This window comes from Impatiens glandulifera, chromosome 3 (genome assembly GCF_907164915.1).
Source record: "Impatiens glandulifera chromosome 3, dImpGla2.1, whole genome shotgun sequence".
Classification (NCBI taxonomy): Eukaryota; Viridiplantae; Streptophyta; class Magnoliopsida; order Ericales; family Balsaminaceae; genus Impatiens; species Impatiens glandulifera.
Window position 1 is genome coordinate 578,980 of NC_061864.1, and position 21,836 is coordinate 600,815.

At 29.5% G+C, this 21,836-nt stretch overlaps 4 protein-coding genes across 5 annotated transcripts; all 4 read right to left on the reverse strand.

Moving 5' to 3' along the window:
* Nucleotides 1–634: 634 nt before the first annotated feature.
* Nucleotides 635–2,043, reverse strand: LOC124928949 (zinc finger protein ZAT3-like). Its single transcript, XM_047469204.1, has one exon. The coding sequence runs from the start codon at nt 1,869–1,871 to the stop codon at nt 759–761; it is 1,113 nt and encodes a 370-aa protein (XP_047325160.1). The 5' UTR covers nt 1,872–2,043; the 3' UTR covers nt 635–758.
* A 119-nt stretch (nt 2,044–2,162) lies between these two features.
* Nucleotides 2,163–3,773, reverse strand: LOC124928950 (lysM domain-containing GPI-anchored protein 2). The gene is made up of 4 exons (XM_047469205.1): nt 2,968–3,773; nt 2,751–2,874; nt 2,492–2,670; nt 2,163–2,390 (listed from the first exon to the last, which is right to left on the reverse strand). Exons 1-4 carry the CDS (start codon nt 3,641–3,643, stop codon nt 2,293–2,295), a joined length of 1,077 nt encoding a protein of 358 aa, XP_047325161.1. The 5' UTR covers nt 3,644–3,773; the 3' UTR covers nt 2,163–2,292.
* A 3,339-nt stretch (nt 3,774–7,112) lies between these two features.
* On the reverse strand, nt 7,113–8,248 carry LOC124932549 (SKP1-like protein 1B). Of its 2 annotated transcripts, XM_047473200.1 has the most exons (3): nt 8,124–8,248; nt 7,737–8,030; nt 7,113–7,609 (listed from the first exon to the last, which is right to left on the reverse strand). In XM_047473200.1, exons 2-3 carry the CDS (start codon nt 8,028–8,030, stop codon nt 7,436–7,438), a joined length of 468 nt encoding a protein of 155 aa, XP_047329156.1. In that variant the 5' UTR covers nt 8,124–8,248; the 3' UTR covers nt 7,113–7,435. The 2 variants fall into 2 exon arrangements, with proteins under 2 accessions (XP_047329156.1, XP_047329155.1); XM_047473199.1 differs by lacking the exon at nt 8,124–8,248 and having other exon boundaries at nt 7,737–8,092.
* A 3,609-nt stretch (nt 8,249–11,857) lies between these two features.
* LOC124932152 (actin-depolymerizing factor 9-like) lies at nt 11,858–12,741 on the reverse strand. Its single transcript, XM_047472761.1, has 3 exons — nt 12,707–12,741; nt 12,355–12,617; nt 11,858–12,274 (listed from the first exon to the last, which is right to left on the reverse strand). Exons 1-3 carry the CDS (start codon nt 12,725–12,727, stop codon nt 12,124–12,126), a joined length of 435 nt encoding a protein of 144 aa, XP_047328717.1. The 5' UTR covers nt 12,728–12,741; the 3' UTR covers nt 11,858–12,123.
* Between the last annotated feature and the right edge of the window lie 9,095 nt (nt 12,742–21,836).

The following is a 21,836-nucleotide window of genomic DNA, read 5'->3' on the forward strand; positions in this document are numbered from 1 at the left end:
AGTATTGTCAATATTTGTTATATAATACTTATATGTTTTTCTAAAACTTAATTTAATTGTATTTCTATGACTGGTTTATTAACACACCCTCATTTAAATTAAGTTGTTTTTAATGAGAATTTAAATTAAAAATTAATAAATTTGAGGTACTCATATTAAATGAGTAGAAATAGAATAATAAATTTACAGTTTAATTACAATAAAAAAAGTGTCAACCTGTCTAAATATAAATTAGTTTTAAACTTTAATGATAAGATCAATACAGCTGCAGAAACTTAAAGAAAGTAGGACCATTTATGAGAGTAGTCTTGAATCCTCTACACTTATTCCTAATAGATTTTTCATATTTTTATTTTAAAAAATATATTATTTTATCCTTATATATTAAGATTTTTTAAATAATTTATAAAAAAAATAATCAAATTCTCAAAATAACACAAATAATTATCAGTTTAGAGAATTGACCAAAGTTTATAGCTGTTCCAAACCATGACAGCTGCTGCAGTTTAATATTTCTATATGTGATTAGGTCAAGTTAGGTTAAACATACATATTATTATGTTTTGAATCAGCTATAAATGAAACTAGACAAAATGCAAGAATAATCTGCATTGAAAAAACTAATTTTGTTACAGAACCAGTAAAGCTATAATACTATTATTATTAGTATAAGTAACACACACAAATCACAACAGTCTTTAATTACAATTATTACATGTCAAATGTCATCATCATAATCTAATTGGAAGGGGGGATGATCAAAGACCTAATCTTAAGTCCAATCCCGGCGATGATGAAGAAGAAGAAGTATAATGCGAAGGAGTACTAGAGAGAAACCCATGACAATCTTTACATAACGAACACGAATCCTGACTCACTGGACAATTCAGATCAAGACCATAGCGTCCGGCGGCCGCTGCTTGCTGGTGGAACTGATGGTGGTAGCTGCTACTTGATGGTGTCGACGACGACGGCGGCGGCGGAAACGGTATTAATGCCGACGACGTTGACAACGGCAGACCCTCATGGCCTCCCGCCGCCGCAGCCTTCTCCCAGTGACACCTCTTATGACCGCCTAATGCTTGACCACTGGAGAAAACCCTAGAACAAATGCTGCATTTATGAATATCCTGATCTCTCATCAGCTCCTCCACGTATACATCATCATCGCCCCCGCTGATGATATTGTAATCGTTAGCAAAACACCCTTTCACATTCCTATGGCTGGCTCTGTGCCCGCCAAGTGCTTGATGAGACGCAAATACTTTCCGGCAAGAAGAACACTCAAACCGGCAGTTATCATCACTTTCATTGTTGACAACATCAACAATTTCCACATTTAACGCCGCCGGCGGAATAATAGGGACTTCGTTGTTGCCGCCGCCGGGATGATTGAAAGGAGCCGGGACAGGGCAAGGGGAATTAGCGAGCATTAATAAACAGGCAGCGACGTCACGATCGTCGTCCTCCGTCATTGAAATAGGCTGGACCTGGACGATACCTTGTTCGGGGGGCGGAGGAGGACGGTTGCGGAAATTGGGAGGAGGGTTAATTCCGCGCCATTGTCGCTCTGGGTGGCAGCGCATATGCCCAAACAGGGCTTTCCAAGACCAGAATTTCTTGCCGCACTCGCTGCATGGACGTGTAATCTTGGGTGCAGACGGATCAGGTTTCTTTGTTTGCTGCTTAAATTTGACGACCCCTGCCGCTCCGGCGACAGGATTATGCAATTTTGTCCTCTTCTTTCTTGGATTTGACGGCGGCGGCGGCAAGACAGAAGCTGTAGCAGGGGAAGCCGGGACGGTGGAGGAATGATCCTGTTGTTGTTGTTGTTGTTCGATTGATGCGTTGTTCATGTTCATGTTCATCATATCATTGGATTGATTGATTCACCGAGAGAGAGAGTATTTTTTTGCGTAAAAAAGTTTCCATGAAGCGTTGTGGTTGCCTCAAATAAAGGAGACGGTTACAAAACTTGCAGTTACTGTCCGCCCCCCCCACTCCCACCCCTCTCTTGCGGCAGTTATTTTCAGTTACTTGCATGCAGTCTTTATCCTTTTCTTTGAAAAGGAAAAAAAAAATGAGTAGCTGCAAAACAAAACCCAGTTCATAAGGAAGACATTCGTGTTCTTATGAAAATCCATGGAATCCAGAGTCTTTAATTAGTTTAAACGGTTACAATTTTATTGCAGAGTAAACACATACAATACACATCCATCTTAAGAAGAAGATACAAACAGAAAAATAGAGTACAACGAAAACAAAATCATAATAAGAAAGCAACAAAATTTCTCATTGGACAAGGTGACAGATGAAAAGAATCAAGACGGAGACTTTCCAAAACCAATCTTGAAAACCAGTCATCATTTTCAAAGAGTGTCCACTAGAACCTGTCAATCATCAAACAACACAGAGAGAGAGAGAGAGAGAGAGAGAGATCAAAACTTGTTCTTTTTTTTTTTATGAAAACTGAAATTGATTAAGCACAAACCTGGACAAGCGCGTTCAGAAAGCACGGTGGTGAAGATGGCGGAGCTATTGTAACCAGAATAAACACAGGATTGGCGATTACAGTTTGAAGTTGTTGAATTGCCAATAAATGAACTGTCCGAGCATTGCCTCGAAGGGCATATTTGATTAGAATCAGATGAAGATGGTTCACAATTTAACCTGTAGAACAACAACAAGTAATCATAGTTAGTCATATCATATATGGAAAGAAAGAAAGAAAGAAAGAAAGAAGAATATACGTCCAGTTGTTGTTTGCAGCATCACAGCTGCACTTTACACAATTGCTGGCAGTAAACACATAAGTTGCATTGGACACAAGTAAAGGATAGTCAATCGAGTTATTGCCAATGTTTGAAGAACAAGCTGCATATATATATAGAGGAGAAAAAGCCAACAAATAATATTAAAAATTGAAAGGAAAGCTGAATTATTATATATATAAGATATTTTGATTACCAGGAAGAGGAACATCAAGAACAGCACCGGCCTTGAGGTCGTTGGGAGAGGCGAGTTTATTGAGTCTGAGAAGGGTATCGGCGCCGGAGGAAACGCCGTACTTTTGAGCAATCCCCTCGACAGAACTCCCACTTTCCACCACGAGTCCGTAATGGACAACCTTCTTTCCGTCGACGTCATCGCAGCTACAGGGCAAAGGGATGGTGAAGTTCTGTCCAACTTCAATCAAGTTGGGATCGGAAATGCTGTTCGCCGCCGCAATCTCCTGGTAAGTCACGAGACCCGCGAATTTATTTCTGGCGATTGAGTCCAAGCCGTCTCCGGCGACCACCGTATAGACTGGCCTCCCGTTGGAGACGCCGGTGCCATTGGAGCAGGAGCATGTGAAGGGTATCCGGATTTTCTGATTGGCGTTGACGATCTGGGTTTTGAGGGTGTTTTGAGATAAGGCGTTTGCACCGAGGAGGTCCCTTAAGTGCTTGACACCGAATAGGGTTTGGATTTCGGAAAGTGTTGTGGAATTGATAGAGATGTAGTCAATTAGGGCACTGCAGTTTGTTCTTGCGGGGCTATTGCACGTGAATCTCGCCTCCGACGAGGTCATGATCATCATTACCGACATAATAAATAATAGCAATGTCATCACTCGAGGCTTTCCGTTGAGGATGAAGAACATCGATGGACTCTGAAATCAAATGGGGAACAAGTTCCAGATGATTTGGTAGGGGGAATGGAAATGGTCAGAGAAAGCGTGTGTGTGTGTGTGTGTGTCAGAAACTATGAAATTAGTGGAGGGAAGAAAGAAGAAGAAGACCGACTTAAATAAAAAGATGGTTTATTTCAGACCTTCAGTCAACTTTATCAATGGATCACCATTATTCATTCATTACATTAAAGAAGAAGATGAAGAAGACTTTAGTTTTCTTTTTCTTTTCTTTCTTTAATTAAATCTCAAATAACTCATCATCAAAATTTATATTTTTTTTACTGAAATAAATAATAACAATCAAATTTATTTTAAAATAATTCGAATTAAACTATAAGGTATACTATTCTCAAATGAATATTAGTATTCAACAGAGCAAACTTGCACGGCAAAGACCGACTTTTTTGCTCCAATTGAGGAGACTTTGACAAGATAATTAATGGGTTTGAGCATATTTAAGTAATTGTTTATACTATTATTATTATTATTATTATTATTATCTTAAATTAAAAATAATAAGATGTCATATGTTATAACAAGATATGACTCAATCCCCTTAACATAAAGAAAACAACTTTATTATTTAAGGCTAAGCAATTGATATTTGAGCTAGAAAGTGTGTTTGTTGAATCTTCTTATTATTGTTGTAATAAAATAATGTAGTAGTAATTGTTTTTTGTGGTTATTGAGTGCAGTCGACATCTTGAATAATTATTATTATTATTATTAATGAAGTAAGAATGAGACTATAAAATGAGGGAGACTCCAATATTGACTAGTGGATAACTGTTTCCTTTTAAGTGTGTACACAAGGACAGGACAGTGGTAAATTTATTATTCCACTCAAATTGTGTATATTTTTTCCAAATTCCCACTCATAAAAGGAAAATGGACTGTCTTCTTAAATTAATTTAAATATATATATAATATTTTAAATATAAGTTGTAGCTATGTTAAGGCAAATATTTTGAGGTAACAATCCTGCCTAATAGATAAAATAATATAGATGCTTCACCCATTAACCAAACTTGTTTTTCCAAAATATATCTTAAAAGTAAAATCAAGGTAATAAATTTGTCCATCCCCCCCCCCCCCCCACACCAAAAAAATATATATATATCAAAAGCTTACTATATAACTATTTCTAAGTGGTTAATTCAATAAAGTCATTGAGGTAATTGAGTTTGACTTGATTTATTTAATTGCAAATAAGAAATCAATGCCTTATTACCTAAAGAATTCCAGGTTAAGAGTTAAGACATGAACCATTTAATAATAAAAAATGGTAATAGTCAATACTTTTGTAACTTTTTTATAATACATGCTTTGGTTTATTGTATGATCCATTCTCAACCACAAACCTGGAGTGAAAGCGAAATTACTCTTACAGAACAAATATGTTGGCCTATTTATTGCATTTAATTGGATGATTAGATCTCTTTAGGAATCATACCAATAATTACATCTCATTAGAAAATCCTATAAATTATCATTCTCAATAGAATATTTAGACATAAAAACTTTATCAACAAAAAACAAATCCTCAATCACCACGTTTCCTTACTTTCTTTAAAGAAATCATAAGAAGTTACTGCATATTTTTTTTTCTATCATAAGACTCACATGCACATTTAAAAATACAAAATAATAATGGGACACTTATATAATAAGAGTCCATATTCCCTTTAATTAAGGACGACTTTTTTATTATATAATCTTTGGTATATTATACTATAGTTAATATATCTTCAATTATATAAGGATTAAAAATCTCATCTAAAAGGTTTTTAGCTTTAAATGTAAAAGGTTTTTGCTAGTGGGTCGTGTTAGCTTAAAAAAAAGTACATTCCTGAAAATATGATCTGATTTTTTCTAATAACTAGTAAGGATTGAAAAGTAAACTTAAACCAAAATGAATCTTTAATTAAGTTATTTTTCTACAAAAATAAAATATAGTCTTCTTATATAATATAATGTCCATCAACATACCTACAACTAACATTTTAAGAGTTGACAAAGTCTCAAACTATCAAGAAACTTAAAATTATTGGAATCAAGATAATGTTAGTTCTTTATCCCGAATATTTTGGATTTTGATTTTTTTTTATGTATATTATGATAATATACGTTTTTCAAAAAAATTTGTGTTTTATGATTTTCTATAATATTTATTATATTATCAATTTTGAATATAAAAAGCTAACTCACCATCCCCAATTTTTTCTTTTTATCTTTTTTTTTTTTTTTTTTTTGTTGAAAGAACAAATGAAAGTGGAGAAGAAAAGAAAATAGGCGAAGAAGAGATAATCGGATAAGAACGGTTGTTCATGGTGGGCTAACCGAGTGGCACGTGTCGGCATCTCATTAGTTGATGACAATCAGCTCAATCCTTCTGAATATTGCATCTTTCATTTTGTATATTATTATTATTATTATTATTATTCTAATTTTATATAAGTAACAAAAATGACATAAACAATAATAAAATCCCATCCCACAGTTTATAATAATAGAAACTAAAACTGAACAAAAATAAAAACTAAGATAAAGATATGATGCAGAAACTGAGAAAAGGGCCATTGATCAAGATCCATTTGGTAAGGCCAGTGAAACAAGCTGATAGCAAAATATTAATCTAAACTAACAACAAGAAGAAGAACATTTCCTTGTCTTATTTTGAAACTGCCTATATGAAGTAAAATGCTCCTCTATAGTCTCTAAACTGACAAGAAGAAAAAGAAGAAAAGACCTTCCTTATCTTGTTTTGAAACTGTGGTTAGGATGAAAGTCTGGGTCTTATAGGTAGGTAAGTAAAGCTTCATATTTAGGGTTTAGGTAGGTATGAGTGTTTTCAAACTCTGTCTTTCCTTTAAAGAAAGTAGGTTAAACATAACCCTCTATAGAATGCTAGGGCAATGGACAACAGATTAAGTAAGGGATAACTCATCAAAAGGAATGGATCCCTTGAATTAGTAATAACACAATCAATGTTCTTCCTTCTAAATTCATCAAGCCTGTTCACTTAAAAGTTGTTTTCAAATGCAGAACCTGCCACTGCCAGGTATGTTAAGATCTACTAAGAAGCTAAGTATGTTAAAGTTAAGATCTACTAAGAAGCTAAGAATGACATGTGTTATGGAAACATATGGGATTTATATGTGCAAGATGCTGCAATGGAAAATCAGTCCTAGTAAAAAACCTATTTGAAGTTCTGAGACTTGATTGATAGCAAACCAAGTAAGTACTAACTATGAAAAGCATCATCAATAAACAAAGCTAAGAATTCTTACCTCTATGGCTCTTGGGGAAATAAACAATCAATCACACACCTTAATCCTTCAAAACTGAGATCTCTCTCAAATCATAAGTTAACCCACCCTATTTTGGCTGGCTGCCAAGGCTGATAAATAGTAAAAGACATTATTAAAACTTGACAATATTCGACGAAATCAATCTAATATTCCCATATTCTTAATTTTTGTTCTACAAGATTCAATATTCCTTGCAATAAGAATCAACAACAGAAGAGATAACAAACAACACAACTAGTTCCATGCGAGACAGATTATCTTGAAAGCACTTAGGAGGAGGATGAAGAACCCCCCTTTTAGTAGAAGCAGCATTCAGAGTAAAAATAGACTTAAAAAAAAAAGATGAACAAGGTTAAAGACAGTTGTAAGATAATCCAACATAAGAAGAGATTCGGCAGCAGCAACAACAACAAACAAACAAAACAAACATAATAATGATGGATGTATAGTTTTACTCGAATGCCCATGCGTTCTCCCTGCGGACCTCCTCTTCTTCCTCCGGGGTGAAATCATTCTTAATGTTAAATGTCTTGCGAATCTCCTCAGGTGTCTTCCCCTTTATCATATCAGCCACTGTCTGACATGTTAAATCCAGAAGGCTCTTTATGTTGAGATAATTTGCTGCCTGCAAAATCATTTACACATCCATCCAATTATCAAAATCAATCGAAAACCTAGCCGGCTAGGTGCCTAGGTCAAACAAACAACAAGAATCGAAAGTGAAAGTGAAGATGAAAGGAAAGAAAAGAAACCAGAATAAGGTCAAAGAGGGTGCCCTGGTCAACTTTGGCAAACTCGGCATCGAAGTTCTTGAGTTCTTCCTCAGCAGCTTTGTCATCGGATTTAGGGGCCTCGACATGCTTCTTGCAGTATTCAATAACCTTAGCCATGATTTTGCTGGTAACGTTAGGCAAAGGGATGACTGTGTCGGCGCAGTCGTCTTCAATCATGTGCTTGATGGTTTGAGATTCAACCGCCACCGCTTCTTCAACCTCGAAGGTTTCGCCATCGGAGCTCTTCAGGACAATCATTTTCGATGTCGACATCTGTACAATAACCAAAGATCTGAATCAATCACCGCTCGATTAATAAACAAAAACAACAAAAACAAGCCCTAACCACCCCCCAAGTCACCCAACCTTGATTCAATACAGATATAGAGAGAGAGAGAAACAACGAAGAGAGAGAGAGAGAGAGTCAGGAAGAAAATAAAGAAACACGATTCAAGAAATTACAACCTTTTATTCTAACTATTATATATATTTATATATATATCAAAGGAAGCAAAAATCAAACCAGGCTCCTATTTATTTGGGCCCCGTTTGTTTCACTGTATTAACATTTATTAAAATACTTTTTATTTTTATAATACACTTATTTTTATAACATTCACAAATTTAACATTAAATTCGTCACTACTATTCTATAAAGTGGTAAATCGTAAAAGAGTCGACAGTGTTAATTATCCCCAAATGTAAAAGAAGTTGACGTGTATGTCTTTATCTTCTTCTCTTCTCTTAAGGCAAATGTTTGGAGTTATTATTATTATTATTAATATTATGTCCATTTTAGTTAAGGCAAATATTTATTTGTCTTCGTATTATAATTCCTTGAATTTTTTTAGGACGTCGTTTTCAAAACAATATAAAAAATTGATATTGAATAATAATTTGTCGTTTATCAAAATCGAATAACTTGTATTTTTACACCTATTGTTTTCATGTAAATGTTTATGTACTTAATTGGTTATTAGGTATCTCACGATATTTAATGTTTTGAAGTATTTTGAAAAATTTTAGAGTAGTGTTTCAGTTTGACTTAGTATGGAATTATAGAAATTTCGATGTAATAATTTCAATGTGAGACGAGATTTTTCGTATAGAGCCAACAATAATTGTTTTAATGTCACTCCGTCTGTAACGAAAAAAATTAAGATACATTAGATTTTGCGGTAGATATATGAATGTATTGTGAATAGAGATGAAAACAAATTATACTTCATTTATAATAGCCCCATCATAACATATGTTTAATTGTAGAGTGAATAGAGATGAAAACAAATTATACTTCATTTATAATAGCCACATCATAACATATGTTTAATTGTAGAGATTTTAATCTTTAGATAATTTGTTAACTAAAAAAGCTTAATCCACATCTTATGTATATCATTATTCTTAGTTATTGATAGTGCGACCCTGGAATAAACCCAACTAGCCATTGGGCTAGAGTAAACTCATTCATAAGACAGCCCATTAGAGTAGACATATTCATCGGGCCAGTGTAGGGCTGAAATTTTCAAATGCTCAAGTCATATATAGAGTTTTAAAAATTAATTGTTTGAGTTATTTAAATTTTATTTAGTTAAATTATTATAATATTTAATTCATTTAATGTTTAAATTTTATAAAAAGTTTTAATATTTTAATTAATAAATTAAATAATTTGATAATTGAAAAAATATATTAATTTTAGGTAAAAACATCTAAACAATCCATCAAATAACTTGAGATCCTTTGATGATTTTAAATCAAAATCTATATATTATTATATATAATTATTAGATCACTAAATTCATCATTTAAAATATTAAATTTATTTTTTATAAAATTTTAATTTTATATATAAAATAATATTATAATAATTTATTCCAAATAAAAATTTAAATAACCATTCTTAAGTTTTCATCAAGCAAACTTTAAAAAAAAAAAAAAAAAACCATTAAAATAAACAAATAACCAACACCAAAGAATACCTAAATGTTTTTTTATACAATTGAATTTAAAGCTGATTGACTTTGTTAAATTCTTTACGTTTATTTCTCAAGATAAAGTTAATCCAGAAAGTCTCCATCACTCTAACCAGAAAGAACACTTCATCACTAAAGTAAACACTAAACTTTTCAATTATTTTAATTTGAGATTATAATAATATAAGTGTTTAATAATTTATTTTAATTTTAATAAGCTAACTAACACATCCATAATCATCAGCCTAGTGTGTTTACTAGAATGCAATTAAAAAAATTTATAACAAAAAAAATAGTCAAGTCATGATTCTATAAGAATATAATTAGAATAAAGAAGAGAAAAAGGGAATGAAATATAGCCTTTATATAAACTCTTATGAATGAATTTTTATAACGACATTTTATTATTTTATGCAAGTTTTTTTGGACTCGAATTATAGTGTTTATCCAGTAATAAAATGAAAGAAGATTCACATATATTATTAAGGGAACAAATCCAAATACAACTAAAAAAGATATCAATTGTTCTTTTTGTTGTGATAGATATTTAAAGGTGACTCATTTTTTATCCCAATTAACTACATTTAGTTTTATACAAAACATATTTAGAAATGTATCCATATATAAAATTTTGACTTATTTTCATCCTAGAATCAGATCTAGATACCCATAGCAGTGTTCTTAAATAGTTTATAATTAATTGAGATCATGCATGCATGTGTAGATTAATAAAAAGTGTAGTTTTTATGGAAATTTTTTGGTGAGGGTTAGAAAAAAATAGAAAAGAAAATATATAGCTGAAAGAAAAAAAAAATTGTCATATTGACACATAATATAAATAATATTAATTTTAAAATATTAGGACAGGTAGATATGTTCTACTAATTTTAATTATTTAAAATAAAATAGTAATATATTATAAAATATTTTTAAAAATTGTTTGGAGTGCAGAACATAAAAAAAATACAATTGAAGAGAAAAAATACCCATAAATTATAAAATATTCAAATAATCATATAAACTTAATTCTACAGAATAACTATTCTTACTCAAATAACAACAAACTAATAGCTTATCCAAAGTGTACCCAAGATCCATTATATTATGTGTGTTCTTTCTTTCTCCAATTGAGCATTTGAAACGCAAAATGCGTCCAACTCAAATATGTGTGGTTCTATATTCATTTCACCCTTTGGTCAAAGTGGCTCTTAAACTATTTCTCTTTTTACAATTTTTGATATCTATATATGCAAATTAATCATTCAAATTATTCCTGTTATAATGTTGGAAATGTATAATTAAATAATTAAATTGTATTATACTTGAAATTTTATCTTATTTATTTTATATTTTTACGTTATATTTGAAGTTAAATTTTATAAATTATAAATTGTATGAATAAACATAGAAAATACATAAAATAAAATAATTAATTATCCGTTAAAACTTAAAATGATATATAATTAATTTTATCTTAATTTTATTAAATGAATTAAAAAATATTTGGGTTAAATATGTAAAGTTGATAAATATATATAGATAAGATTAATAAGGTTAAAAAATTAGTGTGAAAGGAATATTTTTAAGAATATTCTTTTAAGTTTTAAAATGAATTTTTAGATTAGAAATGAATTCCTATTTGATGTAACATTTTTAAGTTTGAGAATGAGTTTATAGGTCGAAATGGTCTATCTCCATATCCAATAAACCACCTACAAAATGGTGTAAATTGAGTTTTTGTAACATTTATCAATTACACATCACACCAACTTTTATCACTCATACTGGTACAGCGTTAGAATCACTCAACATGAAAATAAAAATACTAAGAGAAAAAGCTTGGGATATATTGAAAGTGAAGGGGACTACATTAAAATTATATATAAAGTGATAAAAAAAACGTGGTGCATTTCCAGCATGTGTCAACTTTCAATAAGCATGACAGCACACCCACATACAGTACTATATATCTATCTATCTATGAATCTATATAGTATATATGATCATGAGAAAAACAACAACATTAACAACAACAACAACAAGAGTACATTAAGTAGAAGAAGAAGAAGATGTGAATTTTGAATTCAATGAGTATATGATGAATGAATGAATGAATGAATGAGTGTTAATTTTGAATGAGATGTTTTTATTAGAGAAATTCCAAAACAGGGCACATGTTTCTCTACACACAACACACATCATCATAATCATAATCATAATCATTAGCAGAAAGAAATGAAAGAGAATTGATTGATAAACAAACATTAGCTAATTAAATGTAAGCCCTGAATCTGATCTATCCTTCTAATTATGAAGCTGGTATGTATATATGTATATTAAAAATGAAAACCCATCTTCATATATATATATATATATATCAGTCTCATTGATCAGTTGGCCCTGTCCATGATGACATCAAAACCCATCTCAGTTGGATCAGTAGCCTGAACTTCATAATGTATACCTTCAAGCTCTCTCCTTAATCCACCTTTCGAACTTGCATACATCATTTTCTCCCTTACTCTCGATTCCGTAGGAGCCCTGCAACAAGTACCAATCCAATCCAATCCAATTATATAGGGCTCAAACTTCAAACAGACATGACCAATTAAATAACATACCAGGCTATGAAGAAGATCTTGCTCTTCCTGCATTTATCCACCGTAACAAAATCGAAATCAAACACAGCATAACGACAATCGTCGTTTGGAAGCGACGCCGCCAGATCGTCGTAGCTCTCCGCCGGCGACCCCAGTTTATCCACCGTCAGCAACTTACTCACTTGGTCGATTTTGAACACGATGTACCTATGACTCTTCTTCCATTTCATCTCCATGAATGAGTTCTTGCATTCATCCGTCACCCACATCGCCGCCGTCCTCGTCTGCAACTTACAATCTCAATCAATATATATATATATATAATATGAAAATCTATTTTCAAATAATCTATCTGATCATCTAAAGCACATACCATTTTGAACGCCATTGCCATCTTCTCTATTTCTCTGGTTTAATTTGTTGGTTCGTGTGTTGACAGTTAACGACTCTGCCCCCATTTAATACATATCACTATTCGGAAATGCCCTTCTTTTTTTAACCAAATTACAATCTTTACCATTCCCTCTAATTAATTAATTAATACACAAATTCTCGATTCTGAAACTTATCTAGATAGAATTTATGATCAGTAAGTAATAATTAGAAAAATATCCACATATTTATTATACATAATTAATATTTTTAATCTGGACACTATTCAAATGATATTTTCGAATGGGGCCAATTTATATATGTCTCAAGTCTTGTCATGGTTCATAAATTTAATACATTTACAGCTTGAAAGCAAAAAAGATTTCAAGCAAATCAATCTTTTTAGTTGATTTATATTCATGATTGATTGAAACCTTTTTTTTTATAAAAAAAAAAATAATCTGTTTTTATTTCCTATAGAAACTCTGGATTATCAATTGAATAAAATCAATAAATATTTCTTTCTTTTTTTGATTTAAAATATGATATTATAAGAAAATTAATGTTCACTCTTTTTTTTTTCTTTCTTAAAAGGACAATTGTCAAACATTAATGCTTGCATATTTGGATTGAGATGAGTTGACCAAATGGTGGATTTCATCATATATATTTGATAAATGGATAATGATGGGAAATATTAAATATAGGAAAATAATCATATTTCACATATATAGAAGAAAAAATTGCTATTATTGATAAGAAAAGAAAGAAAAGAATCATTAATCAAATCCTAATACGTACTATATTAAATTCTCCTAAACTAATTTAGAATATCTTCAGTGATAAAAATTATTATCTAAGATTTAAAAAAAAAATAAAAATTAAATTCTCAATAAAAATGTTATTATAACCAATAACATGATAAACTCCCATACAATATTATAAAGAGGCATTGTGTTTGAAAGGATCTCCTAACAACAATACTTATACAAGGTACAATAATTTTTTTTTTAAGAAGTTACTAATCTTAAAAAGCGAAAAGGCCTAAAAACGCAGCAACCGAATTAAAACAAGGGTCTTACTCTTAAGTTCCACATTTACTTTTGTCGGTTCTATTTTACTCAAATGATCATTTAATCCAGTAACGACAAAACACAAAATAAAAAACTATTTTACAAGGATAAAACATTAAAATGACTCCAAATTAACTTTTGTCGGTTCCATTTTACTCAAATGATCATTTAATCCAGTAACAACAAAACACAAAATAAAAAACTATTTTACAAGGATAAAACATTAAAATTAAAATGACTCCAAATTAACTTTTGTCGGTTCAATTTTACTCAAATGATTATTTAATCCAGTAACGACAAAATAAAAAACTATTTTACAAGGACAAAACATTAAAATGACTCCAAATTATTTCACTTGAAGGTCTTTTCGAAATATTTTGCATATGTTACAATTTTGAATTAGTTTCTTTCTTACTAAAATCTTTCAAAATTACTTTGCATATATTAACATTATGAATTTTAGCTAGGGTGTTCATTAAGTAGTTTTTGGAGTAGTTTCATCGGATTTCTTTTATTGTAATAAAGATCCATTATATTCTTTGAAGTCAAAACAATTTTTTTTGTTATACTATAATTTTTGAAAACTAAAGCTGAATATATTTTTATTTACCCACAAAATTTAAGATGTTCTAACTTCAATAGTTCAATTAGTAATATAATAGATATAATTACACGAAAAATTAAATTTATATATTATTTATTTATTCTTTTTTTCAAGCTAAGTTATATTTACACAAATATACATGTAATTAATCTACAGAACTGGACTTTTGAAATAATATTATTCTTTACAGAATAGAATGATAAATAGTTAAGCCCATCTCAAGTGGCCCAATTCCATTCCAAAAAATAAATCAAATATTTTTCAACACAAAATGAAACTTATCTGAACTAAATTTTTAGCAGAAAACTATACCAAACTGCAAACAAACAGGTACAAAACATACAAAATAAAAATGGGAAAAATAAATCTCCCTTCTTCCTAATTAAGTTATCTGGTTTAACAATGTAAAATCATATTAAATATTCATATAAATAAAGATAATGTAATGTAAGGTTACTAAACGTTAAATCTTATGTTATTTATGCGATTTTTCAACCTTCTAGCCGAACAAACAAATGATGAACAAAAGTTAATTATCTATTATTCATCTTCTTTAAGGTAGCCAATTTAAAAAATATATATAGTTTCCAAAAGTTATTTAATCTTGCTCTAATAGTAGTTTGATCAGCAAATACTTATAAATCATTCATTTAACCGTAAGTACATGAAACCCAACAAATATCATTAATTCAAAGTTGTGAGACAACTACAAACATTAATGTTTAATTAAATAGAGACATAAGTAATTTGGTCCTTCAACAAGTAAGGCATAAACCAAACATAATAATAAGTTAATAACACCAACCCAAGAAAAAGAATAGTAAGAGTTGACTTAAAGACTAAATGGGTATGAGTTAAACAAATTTGATTTGTTGAGATTTATAAAAGTTATATTTTTTCGGATTAAACTAATTAAATGGCATTAATATATAAAATATTTTAATATTTAATTAATTGAAGAATTTAGAAATAAAAAGAAAATGGTTTATTGATAATTTATTTAAATATTTAATAGACCAATCAAAATACACCTTATACCAATGCAAAAGAATACTAAATCATAAAAAATGCAACAAAAGAAATCCTGAAATTGATGGCTCACAACTCTTTCGAGGTGAAGTTTATTTGCAACCACTTTTTTTTTTTTTTTATTTTTATTTTAAAATAGTCGGAGGAGATGAATTGACTAAAACATAATCTTCTTGTAAATTTAATTATTATTATTATTTTTATTTGTTTTAACTTCAATTGCATGCATTCACCAAATCTGTCATCATTAAAGTCACTTGTAACTTATAGAGAATTTGACTAATAATCTTTTTTTTTTTTTTTTTTTTTTTTTCTGAATGATCTAAAATAAGTTTTTAAAATAAGAAAAAAAAACAATCAATTACTCCTTGTAAATATAAAATTCAGTCTTCAAACGTATGTTAAAATATATGTGAATTATGATGTTTGTAAAAAAGCAAAATCGATCAACAGCAGAGAAACAAGACACACAAATCTTTTTTTATTTTTTTATTGAACAGTTTTTGTTTGTTTGTTAAACTCGTTGCAATGCAATGTCCACATCATAGAAACAAAACAATAAGAATAAAACCCAATGTTCAATATAACTTGTTATTTTCATTAAAGTATGGTCTTAAGTTATATATGGTTTTATAATTATATGGCAATTGATATTGGCATTTAGCACGAATAGGAATATATTGAAGCTGATTGATCGATCGAAACTTATATAATAAAGACAGAAGTCAAGTCAAAGACGGTGGACTGGGCTGGGCTGGGCTAACCGGGGGGGTCGACAATGATCGATCACGACCAGGGAATGTTGCTGCTGGTGGCGGTGGTCCCTCGCCCGCCGGAGGAGATGCCCTTCCACCCAATCGATATTATCTAGTAGTAATAATAATAATGATATATAATAATCTCTGAAATATTCTCATTCCTTTTTATGAGTCGTCGTCATGATGATGATCATCTGAGTGGTAGCAAGCAGCAGTCAGTCGACAAATTCATCAGTAAGTAACCTTATTATTACCTTTTACTATCATGAGGTCACAGACAATAATAATAAATAAAACTGTAATAATATTATTAATTACTATTCACATATAACTACAAAAAGCAACCACCTTATTTATTTATATATTCTTCTAATAATTGCCTACGTACGTACCCCGGCCCTTCTACATATATAATCATGCCATTACAATATTACAAATTAATATCGTACTTTTATACTATATATATATACCCCACCCACCCAAACACACCGCATACAGGGTTACTTTCTTTGATTCCACAATTATTATTATTATTATTATTAATAGTGAATAACAGAATAATGTGCCAGACTCTGAATAAGTTGACTGTTAATTATGAATGTACATAAGTGATTTTGATAATAATTTGAATCAAACTAATTAAAAATCATGAGATTATTGTTGGAATTAAGCTAATTCCATTCATGAATGGAAATAAAATTGTAAATAAATAAAATCAAATAAAATTCACACAAATTCAAACGTGAATTAACGGTGAATTTAATCCAAATTATAATTAAATATTAATTGTTTAATTAATATTTAATGCCTAATTAGAAAATTAAAGCATAATGTTAGGATAAACATTTAGCTTTAATTGGCCTATTGGCTAACGTATGGACTCTTCAATTAGCTAGCATTAGCATTGAATGTATAACATTGCATTTATGCAAATCAACGTATAGGCTGATTAACAAATGAATGAGCAATATTTATTGCTAACAAACGTTTGGATGGTTTTATTTACAGGTTTAATTCTCAGCAATATATACCCATTCATTATTCATTTTAAACATACTTCATCCTTCAACTTTCTCACTCTAGAATTCCAAAAGTTTTCTTCTTGTTTTGTGAGTGTTCTTCGAGTTATTCGCTCGATATTTTCCGTTGAAACCCGGTGATAGTTCAGGTACTTTATCAAGTTCGTTGTGTAGTGATTTCGGTGCTGAATCACTACTAGATTCGTTGTACCCTGGGAGACAGCCATCTGTGATAAGCTCTAGCACATGGGGAGACGGTGGAACTGTTTTAAGGGAAATGTGTCTAACACATGCCTCGAATCAACCATCAAATACGGTGATATTGTTCTTCGTATATCTTATTTTATTTCATTTATTTGTAACATCATTTTATATATATTTCTATAATTTATTTCAAGACAAGATATCTAACAATCTTAAAACAGTTTCTTTGTGCTAAGCTATTTAAGAGCTTGCACCATCGAATATATTTTTTGTCTTTGATGTTTCAGAAATACGAGTCGCGGTGTTGCGGAAGAGATGATGTTCATTTCGAAAAAAAATGGAAAAGATTCATCTCAAGGAATCAACAAATAAAGATAAGTCTTTATTGCATATAAATATGTTTGATTATTAACACATATGTTCTTATGCTGTTAAAGCTTAGTTTTATAAGCTAATATAATTTTATATGAAAATTTTCTCAAGAAACATTAATTTGTATATTCATTATACAAATGTTATATAGAAAATAAATTAGAACACAATAATTTAATTTGTTCTAGTCTTATTTAAAGATTTGTTTGGTTATTAAAATTATTAATAATAATGAATGAAAATAAAAAAGTAACTAATATGTTAGCTTTCAATTTTTATAAAATTTATGGTGTTAAAATTAATTATAATTGAAACATATGGTTTCAGTTTTAAAATAATTAATTATAATATATACCTTCTTTTTAATTAAACAATATAATTAATAAGAATATGGTAGGATGATTTAATAAATAAAGAGAGATGATATCTTTATTTATACATTGTTTTATATATTACATTTTATTATGATAATAAGTTATGGTTTTAAATGTGTATATATTCATTGTTTGACAGAGTTTAAGTCAAAAAGAAGAGAAAGTTAAGTTTCTCTAGAAAGAAGACAAAAGGTCATAAAAGCGGTACAACAATGAAATGGCGCATTGGTGCAATGGTTCAAAGTTCAGACGCAATGATGCGTGACGGAAGGGAGGTCCCCTGTTCAAATCCAACTGATAAGATGATTTCTTTTGTAGAAATCAGACGTGATAAAATGACATTAGTCATTTACGTTGATTTCTTTTATAGAAATCGAACGTGATAAAATGACACTAGTCATTTATGGTGGAACCATTCAAATTTCTTGTATAGAAATTATTAGATGAATGGAGCCAATGATTTCTTTCATAGAAATCTGATGTGTTATAAAATGACACTAGTCATTTATGTTGAAACCATTCCAATTTCTTTTGTAGAAATTATGAGTTGAATGGGGGTAGTCAATGATTTTTTTTTTTTTATAGAAATCAGATTTGTTAAAATGACTTTAGTCATTGATATTAAAACTATTTTAATTTCTTGTGTATAAGTTATGAGTTGAATGTGTAGTCAATGATTTCTTGGTAGAAATCAGACTCGTTAAAATGACTCTATCCATTAATGTTGGAGATGAATGAGGTAGTTAATGATTTCTTTATAGAAATCAGACTTGAGTCATTGATGTGAAAATCATTATAATTTCTTGTGTAAAAATTATTAAATGAAATGAATGGGGCACTATAGAAATTATGTGATTCATAATGACAGAAAATGAAGGTCATATGTATAATGAGATTAAATAAGTTATTTGTTTTAGAACTTATTCTAATCATGCATTTAAAGAGACATGACTATGTTAGTCGAAATTTTCTTCGCAAAAATTGTCTCGGTGAGAACAATCTACTAAGATTTATTTTGAGCATGCATAGTCGCTTCACGCCGATTATTGTTCAAAACATGGCAATGTAAGTGCTTCGATTAATATATGAAATATTTGATTATGTGCTAATTGATTATTAATATAAATCATGCATATTAGCTAATAATATGATGATTCATGTTATTCATAATAAGTATGATTATCTAGAAATTTTTATATATATATATAAATTAAGATTTATTTTCTATCTATTTTTATTTTAATAGATAATTTTGAAATTTGTCACAAATCATGTGTTCTTTAATTGGCAAAGAATTGTTATAGAATGTTAAATGTCATCTAATTAATTAAGAAACGAATAATTGATGACATGCATATTTATTTTTATAATTAGTTAGTTTTATATTCGATTAAAGATAAATGATCAATATTCTAATTAATTATCATATATTTTTTAAACGATATTTTTAATGATAAATGAAGTTGTATATATATTTGTTTAATAATATATATGACATATTATTTATCTGATTACGTTTCTATGTTATTGACTATATATATTATAGTTGTTTTGTCATCGTGGTGACTAAAATAAAAGAAGCAATAATATATAATATCATATATATATAGATATATTAATTTTGGTTTAATATAAGATACTTGATATACATTGTCCAATTGCATCATTAAGACTTACTTAATTTGATAATTTTGAAATCAAATAATTACAAGTAAAGTTTTCTTTGATTTGAGAATAATGTGGCAAACGTGCCGATATTACGGGATGCAAACGTGCAACCGGAAATAAATGTTTAAGCGACTTCGGTCAAAGGTGCTTGAAACATTATGATTTCTTTTGTAGAAATCATGTGATATGGTGAATATTTATTTGATTAAATATTCTAATTTCTTTTATAGAAATTAAGTGTTGAAATAAATATTTTAATTGATTAAATATTTTTAATTTCTTATGTAGAGATTATGTGAAGAATGATTTATAAATGAATAAACATTCTAATCTCTTGTATAGAAATTATGATTTATTCAATTAAATATTAATATAGTTATCTTATTCAATGTATGATAAGTATAACAAAAGAAATTTGTAAAAGAATTGTGTGACAATTTCTTGATTAGAAAATCATTGATTTAAATCATACAAATGTGTGTGATTTAAAGGATACCAACACGAATGTGGGGGCAAATATTTTTATTGATTATAATACAAAAATAATTGTGTATATTATGATAAATGAAAAGATAATTCATTGTTAGAGAAATATGTTCTCTATAAAAGATAAAGTTGCGCAACTTTACAAAAAGAAAGAAAATAACAAGAAAATGTCTTGTTTATATTTGCTGAGTTGGTGCTCAAATCGATATTTAAAATTTGAGGATTTTGAAATCAAGAAACGTGTCATATTTTGACATTACTTTCATAAATTTTTGAAGAATCAATGTCTTCAAAAAGATTTTATGAAATAAATGAAAAGGAAAATTTATAAAGTCTTGATATGACTTATAATAAATTTTATAATAATGATATAAAAATTTGATCATACTTTTATTAAAAAGTGGATGTGATAATTATATATATCATGAAGACAATGAAAATTATTTCATTACGTGTCTTTTGTACGATATTTTTATCGTTGAAAATTACGATAAAAATGGTTAAATCCATAAAGGATATGAATTGCACTAAACGAAATATCACGTTGTTATCAAATGATATATTGATATTATTAAATGAAAGTCTTTACGTCTTAAAGTGAATATGTTTACACTTAGAAGTGCAATCTACGTATGGAAATCTTCTAATAAACTTATGATGGATAGATTAAACGTTATAATCTATATTTTTGACTTATGTCGAAAAATAAAATATTTTTATGTAAAATATATAATCGTTTACACGAAGGCATAATAGTTCAAAGACATTTTGTCTACTAGTTAGCCAAGTAAACAATATTTTCATAAAAAAATAAAATGTTTAAATGGTAAGCATGTACGAATGACTATGCTTCTTATTAGAAGATATTCCAAGATTATCAGAAATTTCTAATTATTGTAATAATAATTTGAAATTAGATAAACTTAGAGTCAATGACAAGTCTAGACATACACGTCTTAGACATAATGTCATTAGACTATACTCTCTAATGCAGTTATCAAATTTGACTATGTAAGTCAAAGATAACATTGTGGATCCACTAATCAGATTATTGAATAGAGAGATAGTTTGAAGTCTTGTGAGACATTAGCCTACTATAAGTTGGTATGAAGGAAAACCCAACCTATGCAGACTGGAGATCCCAAGAACTAGGTTCAATGGGACAACCTAATTGTACTAACTTGGAAAGTTATTGTTGAGGATTAATTCTATAACGAAACAATATATATTTTGACGAGGATAAGCATATCGCTTTTAATGATTCTTTGTGAGCAAAGAGATCACCTATGTGAGGGAGAAGTGGGGCCGCTTCGAAAGAATTGCACGGCTCAATTCTAGACCCTCTCACAGAACCAGGCGCGTGTTCCATGGCCAAAATGGACACAACCATGAGAGCTTGACATGTATTAGGGAGAATTCTATGTGAAAGTGTGTAATCATTTACACAAAAGGCAGAATAGTTCAAGGACATCGAGTCTACTAATCAGCTAGTAAAGTTATATGCTTTCACAAGGGAAGGTTCAAAGGGTTACACCTACCTATCC

Coding starts and splice junctions, on each gene's coding strand:
- LOC124928949 (XM_047469204.1), bottom strand. CDS start 1,871: ATGATGAACATGAACATGAACAACGCATCAATCGAACAACAACAACAA.
- LOC124928950 (XM_047469205.1), bottom strand. CDS start 3,643: ATGTTCTTCATCCTCAACGGAAAGCCTCGAGTGATGACATTGCTATTA. Junction 2,875..2,967: donor TCTTGATGTTCCTCTTCCTG/GTAATCAAAATA, acceptor ATATATATGCAG/CTTGTTCTTCAAACATTGGC. Junction 2,391..2,491: donor TTCTGAACGCGCTTGTCCAG/GTTTGTGCTTAA, acceptor GATGATTGACAG/GTTCTAGTGGACACTCTTTG.
- LOC124932549 (XM_047473200.1), bottom strand. CDS start 8,030: ATGTCGACATCGAAAATGATTGTCCTGAAGAGCTCCGATGGCGAAACC. Junction 7,610..7,736: donor CCCTCTTTGACCTTATTCTG/GTTTCTTTTCTT, acceptor ATGATTTTGCAG/GCAGCAAATTATCTCAACAT.
- LOC124932152 (XM_047472761.1), bottom strand. CDS start 12,727: ATGGCAATGGCGTTCAAAATG. Junction 12,618..12,706: donor TGGCAATGGCGTTCAAAATG/GTATGTGCTTTA, acceptor TGTAAGTTGCAG/ACGAGGACGGCGGCGATGTG. Junction 12,275..12,354: donor AAGATCTTCTTCATAGCCTG/GTATGTTATTTA, acceptor TACTTGTTGCAG/GGCTCCTACGGAATCGAGAG.